Consider the following 23,771-nt stretch of genomic DNA (forward strand, 5'->3'; position numbering starts at 1 on the left):
GTTGTATTCACCAACTTCCTAGATTTGGATACTGCTAAAGACTGGGGTGTCCCATGAAAACTATAGCTCTCTTTTTAATATCAGTGGTTGATGGTAATAAGGTGTATAACACTTGTATGCACTTCAATCAACTCATGAGTTTAAAGTAGAAGGGGAGAATATTTCCTTTGAGAGGCATGCAACCTCCTGCTGTGAAACTAGTAGATTACAACCAGATTAATCAACTTTTGTCACAGCCAACAACACATTCTATCAAACACACCATCCACTGAGAGATGAAACAAAAATAAAACCAACTTTATTATTGTACAATCATGAAAAAGTTTTCCATTTCTGTTCATGTTTGACTCCAGAAATGGATAAATCTCATCTCAACTGAAATATTTTTCATATAGAACGGTAGCAATAGCAAGGGCGTCTCCTTTAGCCTTCACAGGGTAAAGCTCTTTACTTTCTTGCCACTTATTTGAATATGCTATCCACTCCTTTCTCCATTCCAACAAATTGAAGTCCACTTTTTCTTCCAAGCTTCTGGACAGAAGCTTGAAATACATCGATGCTCGTGGAAGATAGTATGCTTCTAATAAGCCACTCCAAAACTTGTTTGCTGATTGAAGACAAGTAAAAGATCAAAATTCTTAACTATATTTATGATATGACGTAAAAATGAAGCTTACCATAATCATGAAGTTTACTCTGATTGTACTTTCCGTTGTCATACCACATTGTTATTTGTGTCCTTGCGTTCCACTCATACTAAAAAGAAAATGCCAAAGGATTAGGAAACAGTAATGAAGAACTTGTCACATTATTAATCTCCAAGAAGTCAGCAGACAGAACCTCATCAGATGATGACATTTTGTTCAAAGCTTAGTGTAAGCTGAATAAATAATAAAAGAGAATCTTTTTAACTGGAAGAAGGATTGCCTTATGTTGCATCTTGCAATTTTCCTACTACTATCCATGTCATTTCCATAAGTTGGAAAATAACAAAAGAAGCTGGTCTCTAATGGTTATGGAAGGGTGTTTGTCAGAGCAAGCTTTTCCATGGGGTGAGTGATGGGGTTGGTCCAATCGAAGGGGGCTACTCATAGGATTTCTGATAAAAGAATACAGCTTTGTAACGTGAGTCAATGAGGGGATAACTTAATGCCAAAAGTTGTGGTCTGGGGTTCACCACAAAAGTCCCAAACTAGAAAAACTCGATAACATACAAAGTCTATGGCCTGCAGACGGAGAAAAAGCTCATTGAAGCTATTAATTTCACTTGGTTGATTCTTCTGTTTATCTATCAGTCTAAAAAACACAAGGTATATTTGAATCAGTAGCAAATTTAATTTAAGAACTTCCACTCTTGTTTTCCTTTTCCTGTTAAATCAAGCAACTCAAATTGACAGAAAATATAAGATATCTTCATTTTAGCTGTTCTCACCTGCTTCATTTCATCAGAATTCATAGCCAAGTTTTTGGCACTCTCCAGCCACGTTCCAAGTAGAAAATTATCATCAGCTGCTAGAAGCTTGTCAATGTCCTTGATAAGTTGAAGGAATTTCTGACTATGCAGACTCAATGCTTTAACATCCTCATGGTGGAAAGCAGATATTGCATCCAAGTAAACCTGGTTTGCAAGCTTGGAAAGTGATTGTCTGGTTAAATCCACCAAATCATATCTGTTGAAACCAAATACCCAAGTAGAGGTGATTCTCACATTTACAATCATTTTCGTTATGCACATGAGAAGAATAATACATATCTCCTATGGTGTTGAAAATCCTCGCAATGCCTTTCTTTTTTGTTACAGCATTTTGATGTTTCTTATTTATAATAGCTACATCACCATTAAGTTTCTTCGAGAGTATTATATAGTTTATGAAACAGTACATCACCATTAATTTCTTATTAAGATATTATACTCCCTTTCTCCCAGTATTTTTATTATTGTGGTATCCGAGCCGTCTTGCACACACCTTGACTAATTCCACGGGGTACCTGCTATCTCCCATCACCACAACTCACAAGTGCTTGGTGATTCTCTCCTACAAGGCTTGGTCTGATAGGAAGAAATCACCTAGTGTTCTATTGTATATTTTTTTTGCCTATGCTAGGATTTAAACTTGAGGCCTCATGATTCCCAACCCACTTCATTGACACTGTTGGGTGCAATATCTTCCTCCCAATTTAGAGGTCACAAGCTTAGGCACAACTATTAAGGTCAAAGTTGGGGTTCTATTATACTTGAAGGAAAATGGATTCGGAAGTAGAAGTAAAGGTCTTCAGAAGCAATTTGAATTTCTTTTTCTTAAACAGTACTGCTATTGAAATTGTTACAGCATACCTTTATAAAAAATAATTACTAGTATACAGGATCATTAGGAAAAAGCAGCTCCTCATAAAAGTTGCTTAACCAATAGCTGGTTTTTAGTTGAAAATATTTTTAATATTCAAAGGGAATGGAAAAAACAACAAAGGAATTATCTAAATAACAGGTTCAATTTGACAATTCGTATCATAAAAAAGAAGCTGCTAAAATTATGAGGTAATTGTTGACAGAAAGCCATTAAACTGCTCAGACGCTTTCTATTAAAAATTACAGACTTGTTGTTAGAAATATTGGTTCATCTGAAGATGCATTGGAGAAGGAAATGGGAGAGGTGAAGCTCATGTTGACAAAAGGTAAAGGTAAAGCCTGCAGATGCAGAACATCAAGCAGCTTGCCTGTGAAAGTTTGTTGAAGCCATCGGTTGAGCCCAAAAATGAATATTTTTCATGCATTATGGGATTCTGTACAATATAAGGGACATCTGGTAAGCTGCTCTGCCATGAAAGGCATAGAAGCCACTTATATGAGTCAGGGCTTCTTGCTCAGAAGTAGCTACTCGGATTTGCAATTCTCCAGGCACTAATGTCACCATTGTACAACACTAGGCTTTATTGGGTGCTCTGAGACTTTTGAAGTTGCTAATTATGTAAGTGGCTCTAGTTTTGTTCATTCGATACTACATTTTACAGTATCCTGACATAGATTGGGGGAAGGAAAGAACAACTTTTTTTGGTATGTTGCTTTTCTCTTCTATATTTTCTAACTAATATAACATGTCTAATCTGGATTATATTTATACAATAGTAGAGTCTTCTTATGCATAATAAAGCACTAATGCAATTCTTTAGGCTTCCAAACTGAGAAATTTGGATCAACATTATTGGTACAGATGCAAAGATTTCTTGGAAATTTTAGTTCACTCCCCTTTTTAAGAATTAGAATGAATAGTTGGATATACTTTATATGTGCCTGCAAATAAAAAGGATCACGTGTCATTTTTCATCACTTGTGGAAGTCAGAATAAGCCTTTACCTATATGTGAGGCTTCCCGAAAGTTCTTTTCCTGCATCAAGGAATAGCTTTAATGCCTTGATGACATCCTCAGTAGAATACCATAGGTGAGGCTTTGGTAGACTGGAGCTTTTTTCAGAGAAAAGGAACCGTCTATTCCACTGGAATCCTGCAAGTTGTTGCATCCCGTTCTGATTGGACATATCAGTCCCCGAGATACCAGTTTCTGTCTTCCCTGAGGGATCCCAGTCAGGGAATTTCACAATGTAGTCCGTGTTGTGAAACTAAAAATTGCACAAGGAAGAGGCCAGGGTGAGGGATAGAAACAAATGCTAGTGACAAATCATGAAAACAGGGATGTAGACATTTAGTGCATCGAAGAATTTTCTTTCAGATCATGGCTTTAATATAAGATTTCTCTCTTTTCTCCTGAATAGGTTATGATAACTGAACATGATTTTGATAAGCAAACATACATACGAGGAAAGAAATTTGTGAAGGATTTCCAATGTGCACGATATGCATTTTCAGTTGAAGAAAGAAATTAGTTCTGGATATTCGTATAGCTTTCACTAATTAGATGCTGAGAGATGCAATGAGCAGCTAATTGCATCATAATTTTAGCTAGAAAGATATTAACTAGTTATCACTTCAACCTAAACAGACATGCTATCTTAGACTGATGACTCCCTAACAGAACTAATCCAGCATATATACATCAGAAGCTCCAGAATATTACATGTCCTCATATGCAAGAAATGATTAGCAATCCATTCTCCTTAGAATCACAAGATGTAGGATTAGATGTTTAAGAACAAACAATTATGAATAACTTACAGCTATTCCATCAGTACAGTTGTAGATTGTATGATAAAGGATCTCCCAAGCAGCTTCAATTTGATCATTCACTTTACCATAACGTCTACGAGAATAGGATTTCAACCATCCCTAGCAGCGAAACAAATAAAATCTGATGTGAGGATCGGTGCTAAGAATAAATTTCGGTTTTAGGAGATTTAAACACAGGTGAGACCAGTGAATATGAGCTTCAAAGATAGCATAATAATATGACATAAGTAATGGTATATTGGCAGTGTATTCAAGAATCAGTGATAAAAATGCACATACTCATCAGATTAAATGACATTTGGAGACTTTTGGTTTTCTTAAAAACTAGCCTACAAAATTGATTGATATGGAGCACAGCAAGTATCAAAGGAACTTACAGTAACATGAATCAGTTTTCAGTAAAACAGCAAACAACTACTGAATTATATGACACCTTTTAACATGCACCAAATACCAGCTTTATATAAAGGGATTCAATGAAATATGTCCAAAAAGGTCAGGGGAACTCATCAAAGATTATTAAGCTCAGTAATTCCAATTCCTGCATTTGCATAGGAAAAAATACTGCACAAAGATGAGTTTTTTGATAAAAAAAATTGATATGCACACAATAGAGGCCAATCAGCTCAAACCTCATCCTCAAGGCACTGCTACTGTTTTTGTGTCAAGCATATAGTTCGAGATAAAAATCACCTTTGATCCAAATCAACATATTTTCATAAGTTTCGAATTATTTTAGAGTAAAATTTCAAAAGATCACAGGAGAAATTGACAAAAGCAGAAGAATAAAGCAAAACCAAGACACAAAGGGTTCTTGGCTGAAAGTTGATTCAGTTCTATAGGTTTTAAAGTTCTGAATTCTTAAGTCAAAAGTATAGCATTATGCAACAGTTTTGTTGTATAACGAGCTTAGAAGGCATATAAGTTAAAACAGAAAGGGAGATTGAATAAAAAAGGCTCTTACAGAAAAATGAGCAAAAATTTTCTGTGGTGATAATTATCATGAATCCTCATGATTTCTAATTGACACAAGATTGTTACCTGAAGTTGAAAATTACCCCCTCTAAATGCCATTTCGGGCATCAGCTCATAGACAACTGGATTGTGTTCTATTCCTTCCATGCACATTCCAACACCAACCTGCCAAAGAGTATCCAGCAAGCAAAGAAAAGAGTAATGGACATTTGACAAATTCAAGGAAATGGATTAAAAACGTATGCAACTGTTCATGAGGATACAGAATCATAAAAAGGTCTGAGGTTCTAAATAATACCTTTAGAAAGAAACAAATAACAAAATATTTTTAATGAAATGATAAGAGATTTTACCATTGTTGAGTTCTCACTTGTGCGGGCATCAATAGGACCAGAAGCCACTGCATCTAACACTCCATACATTTCAATGTTGCCTCCAAAGTTGTGCAGCATACACCTTTATGTTTTGTTAGAGTAACATTAGAAAAAGAATTGATTGATATTCAAGCTTCGATGATACGTGAAACAACATATTTAGGAACCAAATCATACAGAGTTGTTTCTACATAGAACCCTCTGATTACCAGATATAAGGAGTGCCATAGAATTGAGAGGATGATTTCCATATTGGTTTAACATCAGCAAATAGATCAAGAACTATCATCTTCCCACGTGGAACAGAATGTAAAAGTGCCTGTTTGAGAGCAAAAGAGTAAAATTAAGTAAGAAGAACAAGAAAAGTAAGAACCACACACTCGCATGTACTTCAAGTCAGAGATCCTTTGTTCTAATTTTCTCCTGGTTCATCTCACTCAGTTTTTAAGTGAATATATGTATAAAGCAGAAGCAGAAAAGGGAATTTGGGTAGTGAAATAGCAAGCGCCATTTAGTAAAACTTTTCTGTGTAGTAAGTTGTGAAGAATTAAGAGAAGAAATATATTGATGAAAACAAGACACTTATATGTATACGTGTCAAACACTGTCTATGGGATACTGTGCAACTTAAAAACTAAACCTAACATTCTAACAACATTTAAACTCTAACAAGCAGCCTCAAACTGAAATGTGGGAACACCAACTTGAATGAACTTATTTTGTTAACATAGAACAGTAAAATAATCACATAATAGTATGCCAGGACAACTATCAGAAAATTTTGCAAGAAAGGCGCCATAAAAGTTAAGGTCAAAGGAATCTTAATGGAGAAGTTTTGATCACCGAAACTCGAAGGATAAGTACACAGGAGAGTGATCAGAGTAGTGAGCGCAAAAGGCAGTTTAGACATCAATGGTAACCAAAGAAAAAAGGTGTGGCACCACCAGATTGGTCAACAAAAATACTCGCGATCACCTGAAAGCGGTGCAATGACGCCGAAACAACCATAGGAAACCCGCAAAAAAATTACCATAGAAGAGGTCCCGAAATGATCGCCCCGAATAGGGACGGTGCATAGACTAGTCACCAGAAATAAGGAGTAGTGCCTCCGGAACAATCGCCAGAAACAAATAAGAAGAATATTATAAGATTATGAAAAGAAAGATAAATGTTGCCCATGCAGACTACATAAGATTGCTACTCAGTAAGCACAAACCAGAAGCTATCTGGGTCTCAACCAAAATCACAGCGACTGATACTATAAGAAAATAAGAGAAGTGAAAAGATGTATTGATGACTGGTTAATCAGAATACAAGACAAACTTATTGATGAGTGTCAAATTCAATACATATGATATTTGTCAAATGTGTGACAATATACAAGCATTTTACTGATAAAAAAAACTTTAGAATTTGATAACATTCTAAAAATAGTACAACACAACACATAAAAAATATGAAGCAATAAATGATATACTAAAGTACAAAGTGACATGGCAGTCTGATCATGTCATATAATGAAATAAGATTACTTCATCTACTAAATTGTACCTCCATCTGTGGTGGCTTCCAGTATTTGGAGTCAGAATAAAATAACCAACCCTGCATATTGTCAATCAAATAGAAGTTTGTTCATGATCATGCAGCAATGTAGAAGTACAAAACTAAACTTTAATGTACGCTGAGCAAAGAGGCCAATCACAAGAAAATTTTGTCTCAAGGCATATCTTTATACAAATACCAATACTAAGTAAATGGAGTCAATGACAAATGAACTTCATTCACCACAAGATCCAAACCTAATGACATACTACTTCATTTGTGAATTGCTAAAAAGTGATGAAAGAAAGATCCAGTTACTGATTCAACTTTCACTCTAAGCCACCAGGATCCAAGATTCACATGCATAATCATATATTGTTGAAGTAATAACAGAACGAGCCATTGAGCTTCAGAGGTTTTCCATCTTCTGGTAAAAACATATACAAAGACCATTTGAAAAAACAGAAAGTGGATTCCATTGACTAGGGGTTTTTCTTTCCAGACAAGTAGTTTCACCTCATGAGGGGTTCTTTTGTTTGACAACTTAAACAGTCTTTTTCGTATCTGTTTGAATCAATGTAAAACTTAGGTTAATAAACTCGAGCGTAAAATATATTTGTTCACAACTGATTGATCCCACCCATTGGTAGCCAATTCGCTTATCTTACCGCTCTAACACCACCACAGACACACCCTAAATCCCCATTTCTTAAGTTTGCTTTTTTCTTCTTTTTGACAGAGTAATGGCCAGGCTGTTTACAACATTTTACTAAAGCTTTTACCATAATTCTCTTCTTATAAAATAAAAACAGAGGAATTGAGCTCACATTTCTTATGTTATTTACTTCCAAAAAATATCTCTACATTACTTGTTTTAAGATGTCAAAATTTACAACAGAGCATAATAGAGCTCAAGTTATGCTATCATTAAACAAATCAGTAGCCAAGTAAGAGTATTAGTGGTAAGAGTAAGAAGTATACTTGCATCAACCACACTGCATTGCTATTTGCTTTTGACATTGCTTTGAACACAGCAGATCCGAGAGATGAAATATATGTTGGATCATCAGTAGGTGGAGTGTTCTCATTGAAAGTATCACTGTATAAACATGCAACTTATCAGATTATGAATCATAAACCAAAAATTGATATGGAACTTTTAATTCCCTGTTTTAGGCACTAAGAATAAACCTTGAGTGGAAGTTAAAAGAATTCTAAATTTGATGACCTAAAACAGCCAGATAAGATCCCTACGCAGGGCATTAATTGTCAAGATCAAGAAGTTCTTGACTTAGTTTGCAAGACCCTGTTACAAGTTCCACCCTTAAATGTTCTGATCAAAAAGTGTTCTGACTCTCCAATCTTACATGGATCATATAGGAGAAGAGACACTTCAAGAAAAAAGAGTATATTATGACTAGTACTTACAGGCTGCAAGGTGATGATTGTACATTTAAGGGAATAATGAACAAGTAGGACATTGTCTTTCAGTTAAATCTAATTTTTTATTTAGCTTTAAGATATAAATTATAAATCTTTATAGCCTCATATCTCTCCTAATGTCATTAACTGAATTTCAGTTCAATCAATAGAGTCACTGTTAGGCAACAACATACAAAAGATAAGGAGCAAAAAAAACAACCCTTTCAGGCTTGAAAAGAAAGAAACCCTAAAACATGAATAGTAAACCAGATCAAAGTGAAAGAAGAATTTTTTTTTAATAGAGTAGATCAAAGTGAAAAAACTTGAAATTGCTTGTGAATTCAATGCACTTAATTAGGCTAGAAGAAGTAGTTTAATGGGATGATGGACTACCAGTTGTAGATATCAGTGATGTGTCCGTATTCTGCAGTGAACATACAAAACATGAATCACAAAAGAGTCAGTTGAGATCAAATGACAGCAAATATCCTATTAAGGCTGCAAAACAGTTACTCTATTTTTATCAAAGACAAGGCGAGGAAGTTGACCCTGCATCAACTTGCCAAATAAACAATATCAACGATGATTCATGAACTATAACCAACCATATGGCTACATCACTGAAATTGGGAAGTCGCATCACAGCCCCACCCCCACAAATATGATCATCATTATGAAACTAGATCCACTAGATATGTGCTTTGCCTTCTTCCTCAGCATGAATTGAGGTCAAACAAGTAATTTTCCATTAAAGCACCTTATACTGCAGTTGGACTAAAATATAGGCACTGGGAGAGGAAGAGGGAGAGAGAGAGAAGAATTTGATGTTGAAAGTCGTACTACTTGAGGGGTTGGAATTAAATCACTGATATTCTTCTTATCTTTTCTTCTTCTAGTGAAAGGAGGCACCAAGTGGAGCAGATGTTATTCTGAGCTTCTTTTCATTTGGGGAGGCTTAAGTCATAGTCCTATTTTTACAATATTCACACTACATGATAGAAAAAACTAGCAACCTCTAGCACATACTATCAACAAAAACAACAATATTTTAAGTATTTTTAGCTCAATTGAAGTCATCATAGAAGTCTAATGGTATATCGATTATTGGCAGGACCACCACACTCATCAACTTTCTGATATTTATTGCCAAGATGCTTTTTCTTCTTTAAGAGGTATCTGTAGAAAATGCATCAAGCACTCTATGAGCTTTCCCTTCCTTACCATGTTATCTAGATTTAACTTAAGTGCAAAACTTATTAAAACCATACAATGAAATTCATATTAGGTGTGTTGCTCCGCTCATGGTTGCTCAAGGATTTTAAGGAAATAATTACACTTAAAAAAGCAAATAGAAAAAGAAGACTGATCCACATTGATATAAGCATTCATTAGGGCATGACTGATACAAGTGCTAATTGTTAAACCATTAGTACTAAATATTTTAAAGGCACAAATACAAGCATACCATCCAATTTCGGACTGAGGGTACAGATGCGGAAATTGCTGAAAACTGGACTCATGTTATACGACTAGTAGATTCCAGCAAACATGTAAATACCTAATACAAAGATCCTCTGTAGGAACAAACCCATGCTCCCAAAAAAGAATTAAAACAGATGGACAGAATACAACTTCAGAAGTAGAATAGCACGGATCCAACATAAATTATAGGGTTTTAATTCCCGGGGAAGTCCCAAAAGATATGTAGTCAGGGTGAAACAAGTTGATCTTGCTAGAGAAGTGCAGATTCAAGTGCTGGCCATTTATCTCTTTCCTAGGGAAGTGCTCAGCCATGTGCTTGTCAAGTATGTGAGTTTTGCTTTTCTCTAAGCTTCATCATATTTCTGTTTCTAAATGTACAAGGAAGGGAAAAGTATGTCAATAACTAAAGCAATCGTTCTTTCGAATTTGTGCAAATTTATCAGGATATTTTAAGTTTGTTTGTGACAATGTGGACACAGAGAGGATCCCCTAAGTTGGTGCAGGTTCATCTCTTCATACTGGCATTAGACTTCTGGACAAGATTTTAGAGGTATAGAGTTGTGGAGAACTCATTGGTTTTGCCAATGAAGTGTAGTGGCATGTAACTTTTTTGTATTTTCTTTTTCTTTCCATTAGTTCATTTAACATAGAATTGGAAACAGATAAGTGTAATGTGTTAAAAATCTTTGGCTCCTTAATGTTCTATGATCAAACGGATAAAGATAAAGCAACAGAACAAGAATAAAAGAGGTTACGAAGTTCCACAAAAGTTTAGAATCCTTTTACATTTTTCAAGTCCAAACAACTTTTGTTAATGTTCCGTTCATTAAAGGAGAATCCTGAAATCATTCAACTGAAAGCAGAAGTATAGCTTACCCTTAATCTGTTTCTGGATAAATGCCTCTCCAATTTCGATAAATAAGGGATCGGAAGGAGATAGGAGAAAAGTACAACACCATCGAGAGTCACCACTAACAGTGTTCCTAAGAAAAGTATAAACTCCATCATGTTAAAAAGATCAAATCTTCCCAGTATCTGACAATGAATGTTTTCCAGCCAAGTTCGATGTACTTATAAGGGAGCAATTTAGAAACATAGAAAGATTATAATTATCAGGGACAGAATTTTTACTTTTAGAAACAAAAGGTTCATCGTCACTTAACAAAAGTGAGTCCTTGAAACCTCCTCAACAAAAAAAAAAAGTTCATCCGAATTCATAGATTGCTCTATACGAATTTAAAATAGGAAACCTTTTGTTTGTTTTTAGATTATAGAAGAGAAGTCGGTCAGAAATTTAGAGTACAGAAGAAACAAACTAAAAATGGCACATCTCACTAGCTGTCATAAGCTTATCATCTAGCACACATCACAGAAATCAAACTTAGTTAGAACCATGTTGAATAGAAGTTCTATAATTTCTCATGGAGAGTGAAGCGCCGGGAAAGAAAGAGATTTAGAAATATATTCTCAAAACAAAAACAAGAGAAGACAATGTTATGAAAAGGACCAGCAAGATGGAGATGTGGTCAACCGTATCCAAAGAGAAAGTTAGAAATAGTTCTCCCCAAAGATTTTCTATTACTTGTTACCATTCTTTAAAAAAAAAAACACTGTACCTATTTGACATCCTCTATTTTTTCTGACAAAAACGTTTATTAGTCAAAAATAGGAGGGAAGGAAGAGATGTCTCCCAATGCGCAATGTCAGTTTCCATCTCAAACTATATAGAGGCTCAGCGAGGATGTTAAAGAATGAGAAATATTCAGCGAAGAGTAGCAACAAGAGTGATGTTTCCTGTGCCTTCTAAAAATCAAAAAGAGGCAGGCAATAAATGCATAAAATGAGGATCAACACCTCATCTCACATGCTATGATGGCAGAGCGTCTCACATGAATTCGGTGGAAGTGGAGAATATTACCCAAAATATGCTTATCATATGTGACACAGTATATTAGTACTTCTAATAAATACGATCTAAGAGGAACGAAAGGAACAGAAACATTTTTAAGGGAGACAATAAACTGGAATTAAAGTTAGCAAAACTGCACACTTCAAATTGACATACCAGTCCCCAAGCCTCGTAATATTTGCAGACGGGAATATCTTTTTCAATGCAGCTGGAACATTTCCAGAGAATGACGGAAGAACTGGAAGATATTAGAGAAGAAAAAAAAAAGACAAGCAAATAAATGTAAGTAAGCATATTGTGTATTGAAGAAGTAAAGCACACCTTTAACTTAATTGGTACACCAGGCTACAACAAGCCATGGTCTGCTAATCAGAAATCAGTCATAACGAAGAAAGGCAAAATAGTTGGAAGATTTCTTTGAAACCAAAAATACTGTCATACCTGGGGTCATGCCTAACTCCTGCATCCGAGATAATATCCGTTTCTGCAATGCTAACTGAATATTTAACCAGTTTTGAGATAAAGGCCCACCCCATCTGCAGTGGAATATAGCTTTGGAGAGTAAATTAACGAAAATGAAACACAATATGATATGGAGAGGAACACACAGCAAATTTCGAAGCATAGATTCCAAGAGAAACATAATACAAATAAGGATGAATTCCGTCACATCTGCTATATGAACAAGTAAGAGTGCAGATAAGGATCCATGCTTTCACCTTTCATCTTTAAGAAATACAAAGTCTTTTGTGAAAAATGAGGGATCGTGCTAAGATAAACAACCTCGTGAAGGTTAAACATCCCATCTGGTCTATCTTACCTCGACAAGAATATGACAAGACACTATGGCAAAGGATAATAGGTAGCAAAAAAAGCATGGAGATGGATACAGTGACCTAGCTTATCACCTGCTGGCCATCCAATCATATGACAAGGATTGCATGAATCGATCAGATGACAAGAAAAATTAGAATTTTATAGATCTTATTGACAAGCAAAACTCACTTAGATGTAGTGGAGCAGCCTAAAATAGGCCTGCTCAACACATATGATGTATTCTCATTTCTTAGGTACTAAACCCTTTAACTTTGAGCACCATACCAAAGCTCAAAGTCAATTTTCTGCATGACATTTAATTCACATAATCTTTAAAAATTATATACCCTGGCCTCACAAGATACCTGAACCAGATAATATTTGTTACAATATTCAGCTTCCCAGCATTTGTTGTGGCTGGAAATGCCCTTCACTGAAAAGAGAAGTTAGAAGAAAGGGACAGATTATAGCACTCACGCGTGTAGATTTCCCATGCGAGCCCAAGCCAGGAAGGCAGGTCCACCGAAGAAATTATTTAACTCTTGGGTAGTAATATTATAATCCTGACCATCAACAAACATGAAACAGAAAGTGCTTATAAGTGTCTAACAAAGCTTCTTATAAATCAATATCAGACTGTCATGAGCTATAACTAATCAAATGCTGTGGTATTTGTCTCTTACACACATAGTATTAAGAAACCCAAGGTAAACATCAAGCAGATATAATATCTGTAGGAACATAAAACAAGGACAAAGTGACTGTAAAAGAGCTAGGAAGGTAACACGAAGCAGATATAAAATAGTCAAGACTTAAAAGAATGAAGGGTATATATTTTCAGTAAATCTAAAAGAAAATTGATGATCTGATGGCAGCTGAACTTTAAATACTTCGGCACAAAGAATAGACATTTTAATTAACAAACTTCATCTGAAATAGTGCCCAAGTTATGGTCTACTTCATAGAAGTAGATTCAAGACAGAAATGCTAAGATTAGCAATATGAAAACAACGCATGGGTTAGCAACTATAGGTTTATAGCAATGGTACTACCACAACTGATTCCCCTAACATACACACAATTCAGCCCTCTCTCAAAGGTATCAAACAGCTTGTATAAGTTTCCTTGTATAATATCAGGCAGGAACTGCCATGGAAACAACCATGGTCTAAATTAAACTAGTTGAACCCACAAAATCCAATGCTATAAAATTACCATGAAAACTTTTTGCCAGATAGCTTCTTGTCCCGTAAACGCTAGAGGTAAGTTGATTCCTTGAAGTGCCATCCAATCAATCTCTTTCTCCCATCTTTGCCAATCCCACCAAACATATGAATCTGCATGGAGAAGTAGAAATATGCTAAGCTGTTGCACTTGCAGCATCTTAAAAATAACAATAAGTAGAAATATGCCAAGTTGTTTTACCAGAGGCATCTCAAAAGATACCAACGGTAAGCATCCATAAGTGGAAAAAAACATGATTCTCCTAATGTCAACATTCAACAGAGTAGACTTATCAAGTAAAATGGTTTTCAACCAAGCTCAACTCAATCTGAACAGCTTAAACCTACTGGAATAGTTCACCAAAAATGGCTGAAACCGCAAGGTATCTACATCTCCATCACGCATTATAAATGCTTTGCTTTCTTCATTGACACGACGTCCTGATAAGTTGTCCATGAACAGAGTAAGACTCGTTACAGCCTAGAAAAGATAGGGATGACAAATCATCAAATAGATCTATTTGTCTTCTCTATTTTTCTGTTAGGATATCACTTTCAAAGATAGGGATGACAAATCGTCAAATAGATCTGTTTGTCTTCTCTATTTTGCTGTTAGGATATCATTTTTTAATAAGTTCAGGCACAGGAGAGAATTTTCTAAGAGAACCTTGGTTTTGCATAAGATATTTAATGAAAGCCCTCATACACCATATCGCTAACATACTAATAATAAGTGTCTTGAATTATGCTCAAGTATGCCAGGGAGGATTGAGGAACATCATGAATTTGGTTTCATCATCCTATGATTATATGAGAAAAGTAATGAGTCCTAAAGAGAGAAAGGAAATTAATCTAGAAAAGAGAAGGCAAAAGAAGACATCAACTTCACTTGCAGAATCACAGAAAATTGCAGTGGCATAAGGCTTTGGATATCAGAAGACAGATGCTCACATGCTTTCAAAAAATCAACCAAATACTGCATTATGTTCTCCATCATTTATGTATTGGGAGAAGACTTACTACCAGAATTTTGGTGATAGTGAGTCTGTAACGGCACTTTATAATGCGTAACGACTTATGCATAAAAGGTCGTTGGGGGAGAGGCAGAGAGAGAGAGAGAGTTGTATGCTTACAGCTGGATGTGACAACATTTTGATAGTAGTTCCATGGTACTGGCCGTTGGATAGTCACTCCTTTCGCTTCTACAAGAGGCAGTGCACCTGGCTTGGGAACTGAAGCTAACTGAACACCCCCTGTCTTGTCCCATGAAATATGAGCTCCACACTTGTACTTTAAATACCAGTTTAGACCCGATGCAATTTCAACAGCTGTAGTTCCTTGAATTCTAAGAGAGAAAAAAATCAAAAATAGATCCATAATCTAATTTAAGCCTCTTTCAACTGTATCTCTGCACGGGATAACAAAATTTGGAATATTATATTGTCTTCTACTTTCAAAAGAAAATCTGGATTACAGATGCCAAAAGAGGCTACGGCAATCAACTGTCAACCCTTAAGACTTGAATATATCATATTCAAAAGCTCGTTTTGATTACGGAGAGTGCTAATTGATATCAACAAACTAATCTCTTTAAGAATTTCGCAAGAAACTTGCCCTTTGCAGAAATCAGCAGCACCTAGTATGGGGGCAAAGTTGGCAATATTATGAACCAAGGACTTAAACCAAACAATAACTTATTACACAATGTGCATCTGGAAGAAGTAAATTAGGAGTATACAACCACCATGGTGTGCTCAAAGGAAAACAAAACTTTTTCTACACTAAAAAGAACACAACATTTTAAGCAAAATGAGTCTCACAAAAATACACGTCAAAAAGTAACATAATAAGATCCTTGTTTAACATACAAAATTTCAGGTGAATTTCTGTGTGAGCTCTTGTAATTTGTTATACGAAAGCAGCTTCTTCCACCACAAAGATCCTACATTTACATATGAAATGTCACGTATAGATTTCAAATACTCAAGCAACAAGTCAGTTCAGCAACAAAAGAATGTGCCAGTAACAAAAATATACAAATATAGAAGATCCTAACTTACAGCAGCCAAGACGATTATTCAACATCATTAGGGAGAAAAAAGTTACGGGAAGCCACTTAAATACAATCTCTTACCGTCACTTTATTCAACATCTACATATTGTATCCTTATATACACAATGACCATTATGTAAGCATCATTAACCATTTCTGATGGTACTAGCAAGTGTTACAACAGTAATTTCTTCCCAAAACCTGTACCATGATGTCTCAGGCTCAAACCCCAGCAAAGACAAGAGTGATTTCTTCTCATCTACCCTAGCCTTACTAGGTAAGAGTTACCTGATACCAGTTGTTAGTGAGAAAGGCTAGGTAAGAGTTACCTGATACCAGTTGTTAGTGAGAGAGGTATTCCGTGGAATTAGAGTTGGACACCACGGTACCAATATTTATTACAGAAACAATGAGAAGTTGACACAAAGGACATATACTGACACCATTTGTAAGCTTATAACCATAAAAGTCAACTAGGTCTTCAAAAATGACATTATCTCAACAATCTTAAGCATTTATCAATTAGAACAGAGAAAAGCAGTAAACTTTAAGTTACTGAAACAATAAATTACCAATTCCCAAACAAAAAGAGACCAAATGATAGAGACCCAAAACTGGAAAAAAAAGACAATGGAGCTAATAGTACAGTACCTTGGAGACAATCTTAAATTCAAAACTGTGCAAATGGGCCGGAAGTAACCTCTGCAAAACACCCTTAGCTGCAGATTCTTGCACTACAGATTGCGCCCGTTTGCTATCCAAACGCCTTAGTACAGACTCTACTGCATCTGATCCCAATGTTGTACATAGGAACACAGAAAGAATTGCAAGAAGAAACCAAGACTTCAAATTTATCATATTTTCTTGGAATTTGGAGCTTCAAAAACAAGTTTACTAATCATATATACTATGTTAATTTGAATACCAAATTGTGGATAGTGTCTATTTCTTTGTTAGGTTTTTGAGTAACAACATTTGGGATTTTTTAAGGTTAAGGATTACTAATGTGGGAATCTGAACATTAAACAAACAATTAGTTAGAATTTAGAGCCACTAAGTGATAATTTTGTTTGGTGTTCTTAGTTGTCTGCTTCTTTGACTTTATCTTTGACATAGGAATTCCAAATTTGGTTACATCATCTTTTAAACCTTGTTTGGATGGTTGGCACTTAAATTTAATTGAGTTGTATAGTTTGAATTTATTATTAGATAATAATAAAATATTCATTTTATTTATATATTGATTGAGTGTGATTGTATTTTTATTATTTTACATTTTCATTATATGTTTAACTCATTTTTTATACGTTTATTATTCAAACTATTGATGTGTGGCATTATAAATAATATATTTTATTTAAATATTGTATTCATTAAAATATGATGCAATAAAACGTAATACAATAAAATATGATACATTTCGAAACAATGCTTAACGATCGGAGAAAAAATTTCTTTTTATATTTTATTTTTTATATTAGTTATTTATTGATATTATAAAATTGCATATCAATTTTATATGAATATTATAACAAATTTTATTATTTTAAAACTATAAAATAAACAAATAAAAATCAACTAAAAAATATAAAATATATAGAGAAGTTGTAAAATTAAAGTTCAGTAAATCACGTGAACTCTCTCCCCAATAATTTGAGAGTGGAGAAAGTTAGTACAAAAACTCTTTTTGTACTAGGTAATTTGCTTGCGCTTTGGGCGTTCATAAATAATAATTACATTAAATTTATAAATAATTTTTATTAATATTCATATATTAAAAATAATGAAAAAATAGGTTCTTAAAAAATATTAGCAAATTCCTATATAAAATTGATTATTTGATATTATTACATAACCCAAGAACCTCTAATGAATGAAATTTTCACAAAATAATAAATCATTGGTTCTTTAATCAACATTAAAAGGAAAATAAAGAAGAAAATAAGAATATATATACAAAGGCATTTCGTAATGAAAAAAAAAATATTTAAGTGATTTATGTCTGAGGAGAAAATTCAAAAATTTATTAACATATTCAAAAAAGAAATCACGCTTGAACATGAAAGCAATTATAACTTTTGAACTTGCATAATAAATTTCTTCAATTGATAATGAAAAATATTATATATATATATATATAGAGAGAGAGAGAGAGAGAGAATTTAATATAGAATATCCAACTGAATACAATAATTATTTTCTTCACAATGAATGTATTTATGTAGGAAAAATTACATAGCTAATCAAACTTATACTATTTAATTATTCATCATATTTATAGTTTGCTATAATTTACCGCTCGCGACTAATATTGTACATTAATTACATGGGCTGACTTCGAGTTTATATAATTAGTCATGTTTGTATGTGTATAATTCGCCAGGATATACAAATAAATATATATAATATACAATTTTTTAACCTATATACATATACACTTCACCTCTCTCCCACCCTCTTTCCTCTCTCGCTCCCCTCTCTCCTCTCTCTCTCTCTCAATCTCTCAATCTCGCTTGCCATTTATACAAATGTATATGTATAATATACAGTTATATACAATTTTATACATATGCAACCTCTCTCCCACTCTCTGCCCTCTCTCGCTCGCCTCCCTCCTCCCTCTCTCGATCTCGCTCGCCTCTCTCCTCTCTATCTCCCAGTCTCGCTCGCCTCAATCCTTCCTCTCCTAATCTCTCTTGCCATATATACAAATACATATGTATAATATACAATTATGTAACCTATATATGTATATATACAATTCACCTTTCTCCCACTCTTTTCCCCATTTGTCTCGCCTCTCTCCTCTCTCTCCCAGTCCTGCTCGCCTCTCTCCTCCATATAACATGTAGTTACAAATTGTAATTATCAAACTATAGCTATTGGAGAGTAATTAATCATTTTTAAGTGGCTATAAGTGAAAGTTTCCCATATATGTACTATATGTGTTTATGTTCAATATAACCAGAAACATACACAACAGAGTTTGAAACATGTACTAAAAAACAACAATTAATATCATATGTATTAATTAATGAGTGTAAAATAACATAACAGGATATGCAAAAATAGAAAGAAAAAGATCGAGTCCACTGAATGCATAATATCCCTTTTAGAAAACTATTCACCTCCAATACCAGAGATTTAAAGAATTACATTCTCTAAGGACGCAACGATTTATTCACCAATCTATTGATACAAAAATAATGGTGTCAGTAAACCACTCAACATGGCCAAAACACACGAATATTTAATTTTACGGAAGTAGAAGAAGAAAATAAGAATATTTGTTGTTTTAAAATAAAAGAAAATCCATCTATTTATAGATAACAAATGGTAGCTTGAGCAAATGTTACTGTGCCTTATTATAAAGATTACAACAATTTAGAAACATCGCGACCCTTCATAAAGTTCAGTAAAAGTCGTAACTTTTCATAAAAGTCACAACTTTTGAAAGAAGTCGCAATTCTTCACTAAAGTCACAACTTTTAATAAAAGTCATAAATTTTAATGAGTCACAACTCTTCGTTAAAGACAATTTTTCATAAAAGTAACATCTTTTCAGAAAAGAAAAAGACTAGTTTTGAAAATAAATAATTTTAAAAAGAAATTATTACTTATAGTGGCACCACATAAACAAACCTAAAAATTATATATATATATATATATATATATTTCGTGTTATATTTTTTTATATTTAAACTATTTTAAATACTTCAAATTCAATCCAAACAACTTATTTGTCTATCTCTTCTTTGCATCTATTCCTTTTTAAAGTTGAATAGGACATATTACCCCCTTATTCAACTTTAATTCGGAACCCACATTATTATAATTTATAATCTATGAAAAAAAGTTGAATATTCCTTTATTCATTAAAAAATATTAAAAAAATTGTGTGTCTATGCCGTGTAATAAAGTTGAATACCAATTTATACCCTTCTTCTCCAAGTTTTTCAAGGGTATTTCTGTCTATTCGTGAAAGGGCGGCGAAGACCAAAACAATCTATATATACACACAGGCTTAGCGCTTTACAAAATACAGAGCAAAAGAGTTTTAGGGTTTGCGTTGTTCATACCGGAAGCTTCAAAGATGATCGAGGTAGTGTTGAACGATCGATTGGGGAAGAAAGTGAAGGTGAAGTGCAACGAAGATGATACGATTGGTGATTTGAAGAAGCTGGTTGCTGCACAGACGGGTACACGCGCCGATAAGATACGTATTCAGAAGTGGTATAATGTGTACAAAGATCATATTACCCTCAAGGACTACGAAATTCATGATGGAATGGGACTTGAACTCTACTACAACTAGAATAAAATGTAGGTAACTTTTTGGATTCGTAGAATTTTTGGTTTTTAATTTTGGAGTTTGATATTTTATGATGTTGTTGTGTTGAGATTTTGAAGATTGATATTGATTTTGTCTCTGATGCTTTAGTTGGATTCGAATTGAATGGTTAATTTATTTATGTGATTAAATTTGAAAGCGAAAAATAATTTGACGGTTTGGTTGTTTGTATCATTGCAATATTCTGTTTGGAGCATAGAGTTAGAAGCGGACTTCTTGCGTCTTAATCAAGTACGGGTATTCACATTGTTTTGCTTTCACTCTTGCTTCTGGCATAATTTATGATTTCAGTATATATAAAGGAGAGGTACACATCAAGGAGAGGTAAAAAATTTATGTTGCCTTGGAATTGTTGAGTTTTGTTCAGTTTTTAACACTCTGGTTGTTTATACATCTGTCCTGTGTGGAGAGTGGGTCAGGGGTAGATGTATTTAGACGTATACTGTTATGCTAAGTCTGTACTACTTGTTACCAATAGATATATTGGATGACTTTTCACCCCAATTATCCATTACTTAACAAAAATTATGTAGGGTGATGCAAGTTATAACAACAGCAGCATAACCGGTGTAATCCCACTCGTGGGTTTCGGTTAGGTATGGTGTGTGAAGACCCTACCCTAACCTTGGTAGGTAGAGATGCTGTTTCAGATTTTTATACCCTCGGCTCAAGGAAAAACCCATCAAAGTAGATACTATAGAAAGCATGACAAAGTAAAGCATGATTGTGTGACAAAAAAGGTGCTAGGTGCAACTCGACTAATATGTATACCTTAACTTCTTGTTCCTTGTTTATTCTCAAAACTTATGGTGTGATCTTCTATTACTAACTTTTAACCACTGGGGTAGGACATGAAAGAAAACCCTAGTCACCCATCGAGTCAACCCTGAACTAGCTGAATGAAGGTCTGACAAAACGTAACATTTGAGTAACTTCTAATGAAGTTTTTAATTCAAGAGTCTGAATGGTGAACTGTAAATCCACACTAGATATTTGAAAGTTAATACCCACAAACAAGTCAGGAGCCTTTTAACTGATGTCTGAATACATTTATCTATGAGGCATTGCCTGAGAATAATACTACTATCTGAGATAAGAAAAATGTGAAAAGAATCGCCACCACTTCACTGAAGTCAATCAAGTCTGTCACTGAATCTAGAAATGTCTGCCCTTAGTCACATGTTTTGTCACCTGTGCACTTAAATCCTGCCACACGATGTGGTAGGTCCAAACAGGCTAAGTACCTCTGTAGGATACTCCCTCAGACACACATGCTACCCCTATATGGTGGAGCTAGACTTCTTGGGATAAAAAATATAATAAACAAGGAAATACGTTTCAAAAGCAAGCATGGAAATCATATGAAGTTTGAAAACTGACACAAGTTGATAAGTTGGTAACTGAAGTTGTAAGCTGATATAACTGAACTGAAACTGAGTCAAAAACTAATGCTTATTGAAACTGAAGCTGAAAACTGGGCAAAAGTAGTTTCATACGATGGCCCTGCATATGTGAGAATCTGGCAACACGTACGTGGTAGGGTCGGCCTATCTCCCTAACAAGCAATTTGGCTCCTGTGAGCCTGGTTAGCTAACCCAGGCATTTCTAGCACTCATGCCTGGGGGAGTTTGGACACTTCTCTCTTAAGGATGTGATCAATAAATGCATCAAAAGAATGCTGAAACTGAATGTGATATTAGAGACACAATTAGTGGCAACACACATAAACATGTAATACAGTCACTCACAATTCATGTAAATTTGTATCGAGAGAATAGAGTGAATGTAATACTTGAGCACAAGAAGACATGATCTAGGAATTTATCCAACACATCGAGCATGTGGGCTCTTAACAGAATTTCCTTTTAGGAGAGTAAGCCTCAACTTAACTCAAGTTCTAGCAAGTGTTGCCTTTCTGACCTTCCTCAACGCTCAACATCAGCAATCTTCGAACAAAATTTGCCACTCTTGGTCTTGTAAGAACTCTGGTTGATCTGAACTCTTTTTATGTTTCACCAAAATTTGTTGTAATTGTGGGTCATAGATACAAGTTGCTGTTGCCTTCTTTTTCGCCAAAGATTAGCCACAGAATAAGTGTCGACACACAAACATTTGTCTTTTAGAGCAAAGAACTTTGAATAGTATGAGTGGACCCAGATTGAAGGTAGGGGATATTCCCTGCTGCTCTGTGTGAGACATTCTTTGTGGAAGATGAGATGATGATTCTATGTGGAAATAATGTGGTTTGTGTGATTTTTATTTGGCTTTATAATACCTGGTGACAAAATGTAAGCTGCAAAGAGATGGAACTGGAATTATTTTGATACAAATTTTTGTTGGAGTTGGTGGGTGTAATTACAATTCAGTGTATTACCTGTAGCTCCAGTTCAAGTTGTTAATCATGCATGCTTAGTAGTCAATTTATTGGTATTTGTGCATGCCATCTTGAGGGAGTTGGTTTCATTGTGCAGCGGCGTGGCATTAGTTTGTGTAGAGCTATCGTTCTACTGAGAAGAGATGTATTTAGATACTAATGGATTGTGTTTATTATAGTGGTATTGGGCTTGCTGGGTACTGGAAGGTGGTTGCTTAGTTATCTATATCTAACTTGAATTGTATGTTTATTCTTTATATTTGATCTGGAGCCTCGACGAATAAATTGGATGGTATAAAAGTTATTTGCATAGTATCATGTTATACACTTAGCTATTATGTTCCTCTACACTGGTGTGTCTCATGACTTTGTTTGATTAAGCTTTACTCTTATTTGTTTTTGGGAGTCTGCAAGTATTGTTTGTGGATAGCCTAGTGCGTTTGATTCTGGAGTTACGAAAGAGTTGCTTTTTGGGAGAGTAACTAATACATTGATGACGTTCTTTTATGGCATGTACTTTTACCTTAAACAGTGATAGAAGCTTGCTCTTGTATATATTGAGATACAAGTTTTGCTTTTTTGTGTTTCAATGGCATTGTTTTACTTAAGCATATCTATCTAGTATGATTTTTGGACATTGATATTCTGTGGTTTCTGTGCCCTATTTTAGGTTTATCATGTGATGGAAATACACTGGTGGACGTATCTCAGCTGCCATGTTTTAAATAAAAGATTGATTGTTGGCTTGTAATGTAAAGTTTGACATGTTAAATCAACTTGAAGGAAAATGCTCAACTCTTGTGAATGGCATGTGTCTGGTTGGTATTTTGCCTTGTGGTACAAGGGGTTTACATATGCCATATGTGCTCTTAGATTTTCTTATCAATTTTATGAATTTTGCTGTGAAATCATTCCTTCATAAAAAAAAATTGAGGGGGGTATATGTGCTCTAAATTACCAAGTTGAGGGGTATAATTGCCCTCTAGAACTTGTTATAAATGTGTATTTCTTTAGCATCCTTAAAGGTAAAATGTTCATTATTATGCGAGTTTCAAACGTATGAACGTGCG

At 34.6% G+C, this 23,771-nt stretch overlaps 2 protein-coding genes across 4 annotated transcripts; one reads left to right on the top strand and one right to left on the bottom strand.

Annotated features, from left to right (window-relative positions):
* Positions 1-139: 139 nt before the first annotated feature.
* Positions 140-17,136, bottom strand: LOC101253829 (alpha-N-acetylglucosaminidase). Of its 2 annotated transcripts, none has more exons than XM_010326385.3 (19): positions 16,628-17,136; positions 15,792-15,865; positions 15,057-15,268; positions 13,916-14,037; positions 13,178-13,263; positions 12,326-12,420; positions 12,041-12,122; positions 10,852-10,958; positions 8,887-8,917; positions 8,053-8,170; positions 7,081-7,131; positions 5,739-5,848; positions 5,509-5,611; positions 5,222-5,320; positions 4,169-4,279; positions 3,353-3,615; positions 1,433-1,670; positions 678-756; positions 140-607 (listed from the first exon to the last, which is right to left on the bottom strand). In XM_010326385.3, exons 1-19 carry the CDS (start codon positions 16,832-16,834, stop codon positions 372-374), a joined length of 2,424 nt encoding a protein of 807 aa, XP_010324687.1. In that variant the 5' UTR covers positions 16,835-17,136; the 3' UTR covers positions 140-371. The 2 variants fall into 2 exon arrangements, with proteins under 2 accessions (XP_010324687.1, XP_025887153.1); XM_026031368.2 differs by lacking the exon at positions 16,628-17,136 and adding an exon at positions 16,058-16,515.
* A 2,833-nt stretch (positions 17,137-19,969) lies between these two features.
* LOC101255333 (ubiquitin-like protein 5) lies at positions 19,970-23,609 on the top strand. Of its 2 annotated transcripts, XM_026031380.2 has the most exons (3): positions 19,999-20,299; positions 20,527-20,558; positions 23,372-23,609. In XM_026031380.2, the coding sequence occupies exon 1, from the start codon at positions 20,070-20,072 to the stop codon at positions 20,289-20,291; it is 222 nt and encodes a 73-aa protein (XP_025887165.1). In that variant the 5' UTR covers positions 19,999-20,069; the 3' UTR covers positions 20,292-20,299; positions 20,527-20,558; positions 23,372-23,609. The 2 variants fall into 2 exon arrangements, with proteins under 2 accessions (XP_010324703.1, XP_025887165.1); XM_010326401.4 differs by lacking the exon at positions 20,527-20,558 and having other exon boundaries at positions 19,970-20,299.
* The last annotated feature ends 162 nt before the right edge of the window (positions 23,610-23,771 follow it).

This window comes from Solanum lycopersicum, chromosome 1 (genome assembly GCF_036512215.1).
Source record: "Solanum lycopersicum chromosome 1, SLM_r2.1".
NCBI lineage: Eukaryota > Viridiplantae > Streptophyta > Magnoliopsida > Solanales > Solanaceae > Solanum > Solanum lycopersicum.

What these genes read in the sequence shown, in the direction of transcription:
- LOC101255333 (XM_010326401.4), top strand. Translation starts at nt 20,070, where the DNA reads ATGATCGAGGTAGTGTTGAACGATCGATTGGGGAAGAAAGTGAAGGTG.
- LOC101253829 (XM_010326385.3), bottom strand. Translation starts at nt 16,834, where the DNA reads ATGATAAATTTGAAGTCTTGGTTTCTTCTTGCAATTCTTTCTGTGTTC. An exon ending in AGAAATTCACCTGAAATTTT is followed by an intron (nt 15,269 to 15,791) that starts GTATGTTAAACA and finishes TTTCTCTCTTAG; the next exon opens with AATTCAAGGAACTACAGCTG. An exon ending in ATTACGAGGCTTGGGGACTG is followed by an intron (nt 10,959 to 12,040) that starts GTATGTCAATTT and finishes TACTTTTCTTAG; the next exon opens with GAACACTGTTAGTGGTGACT.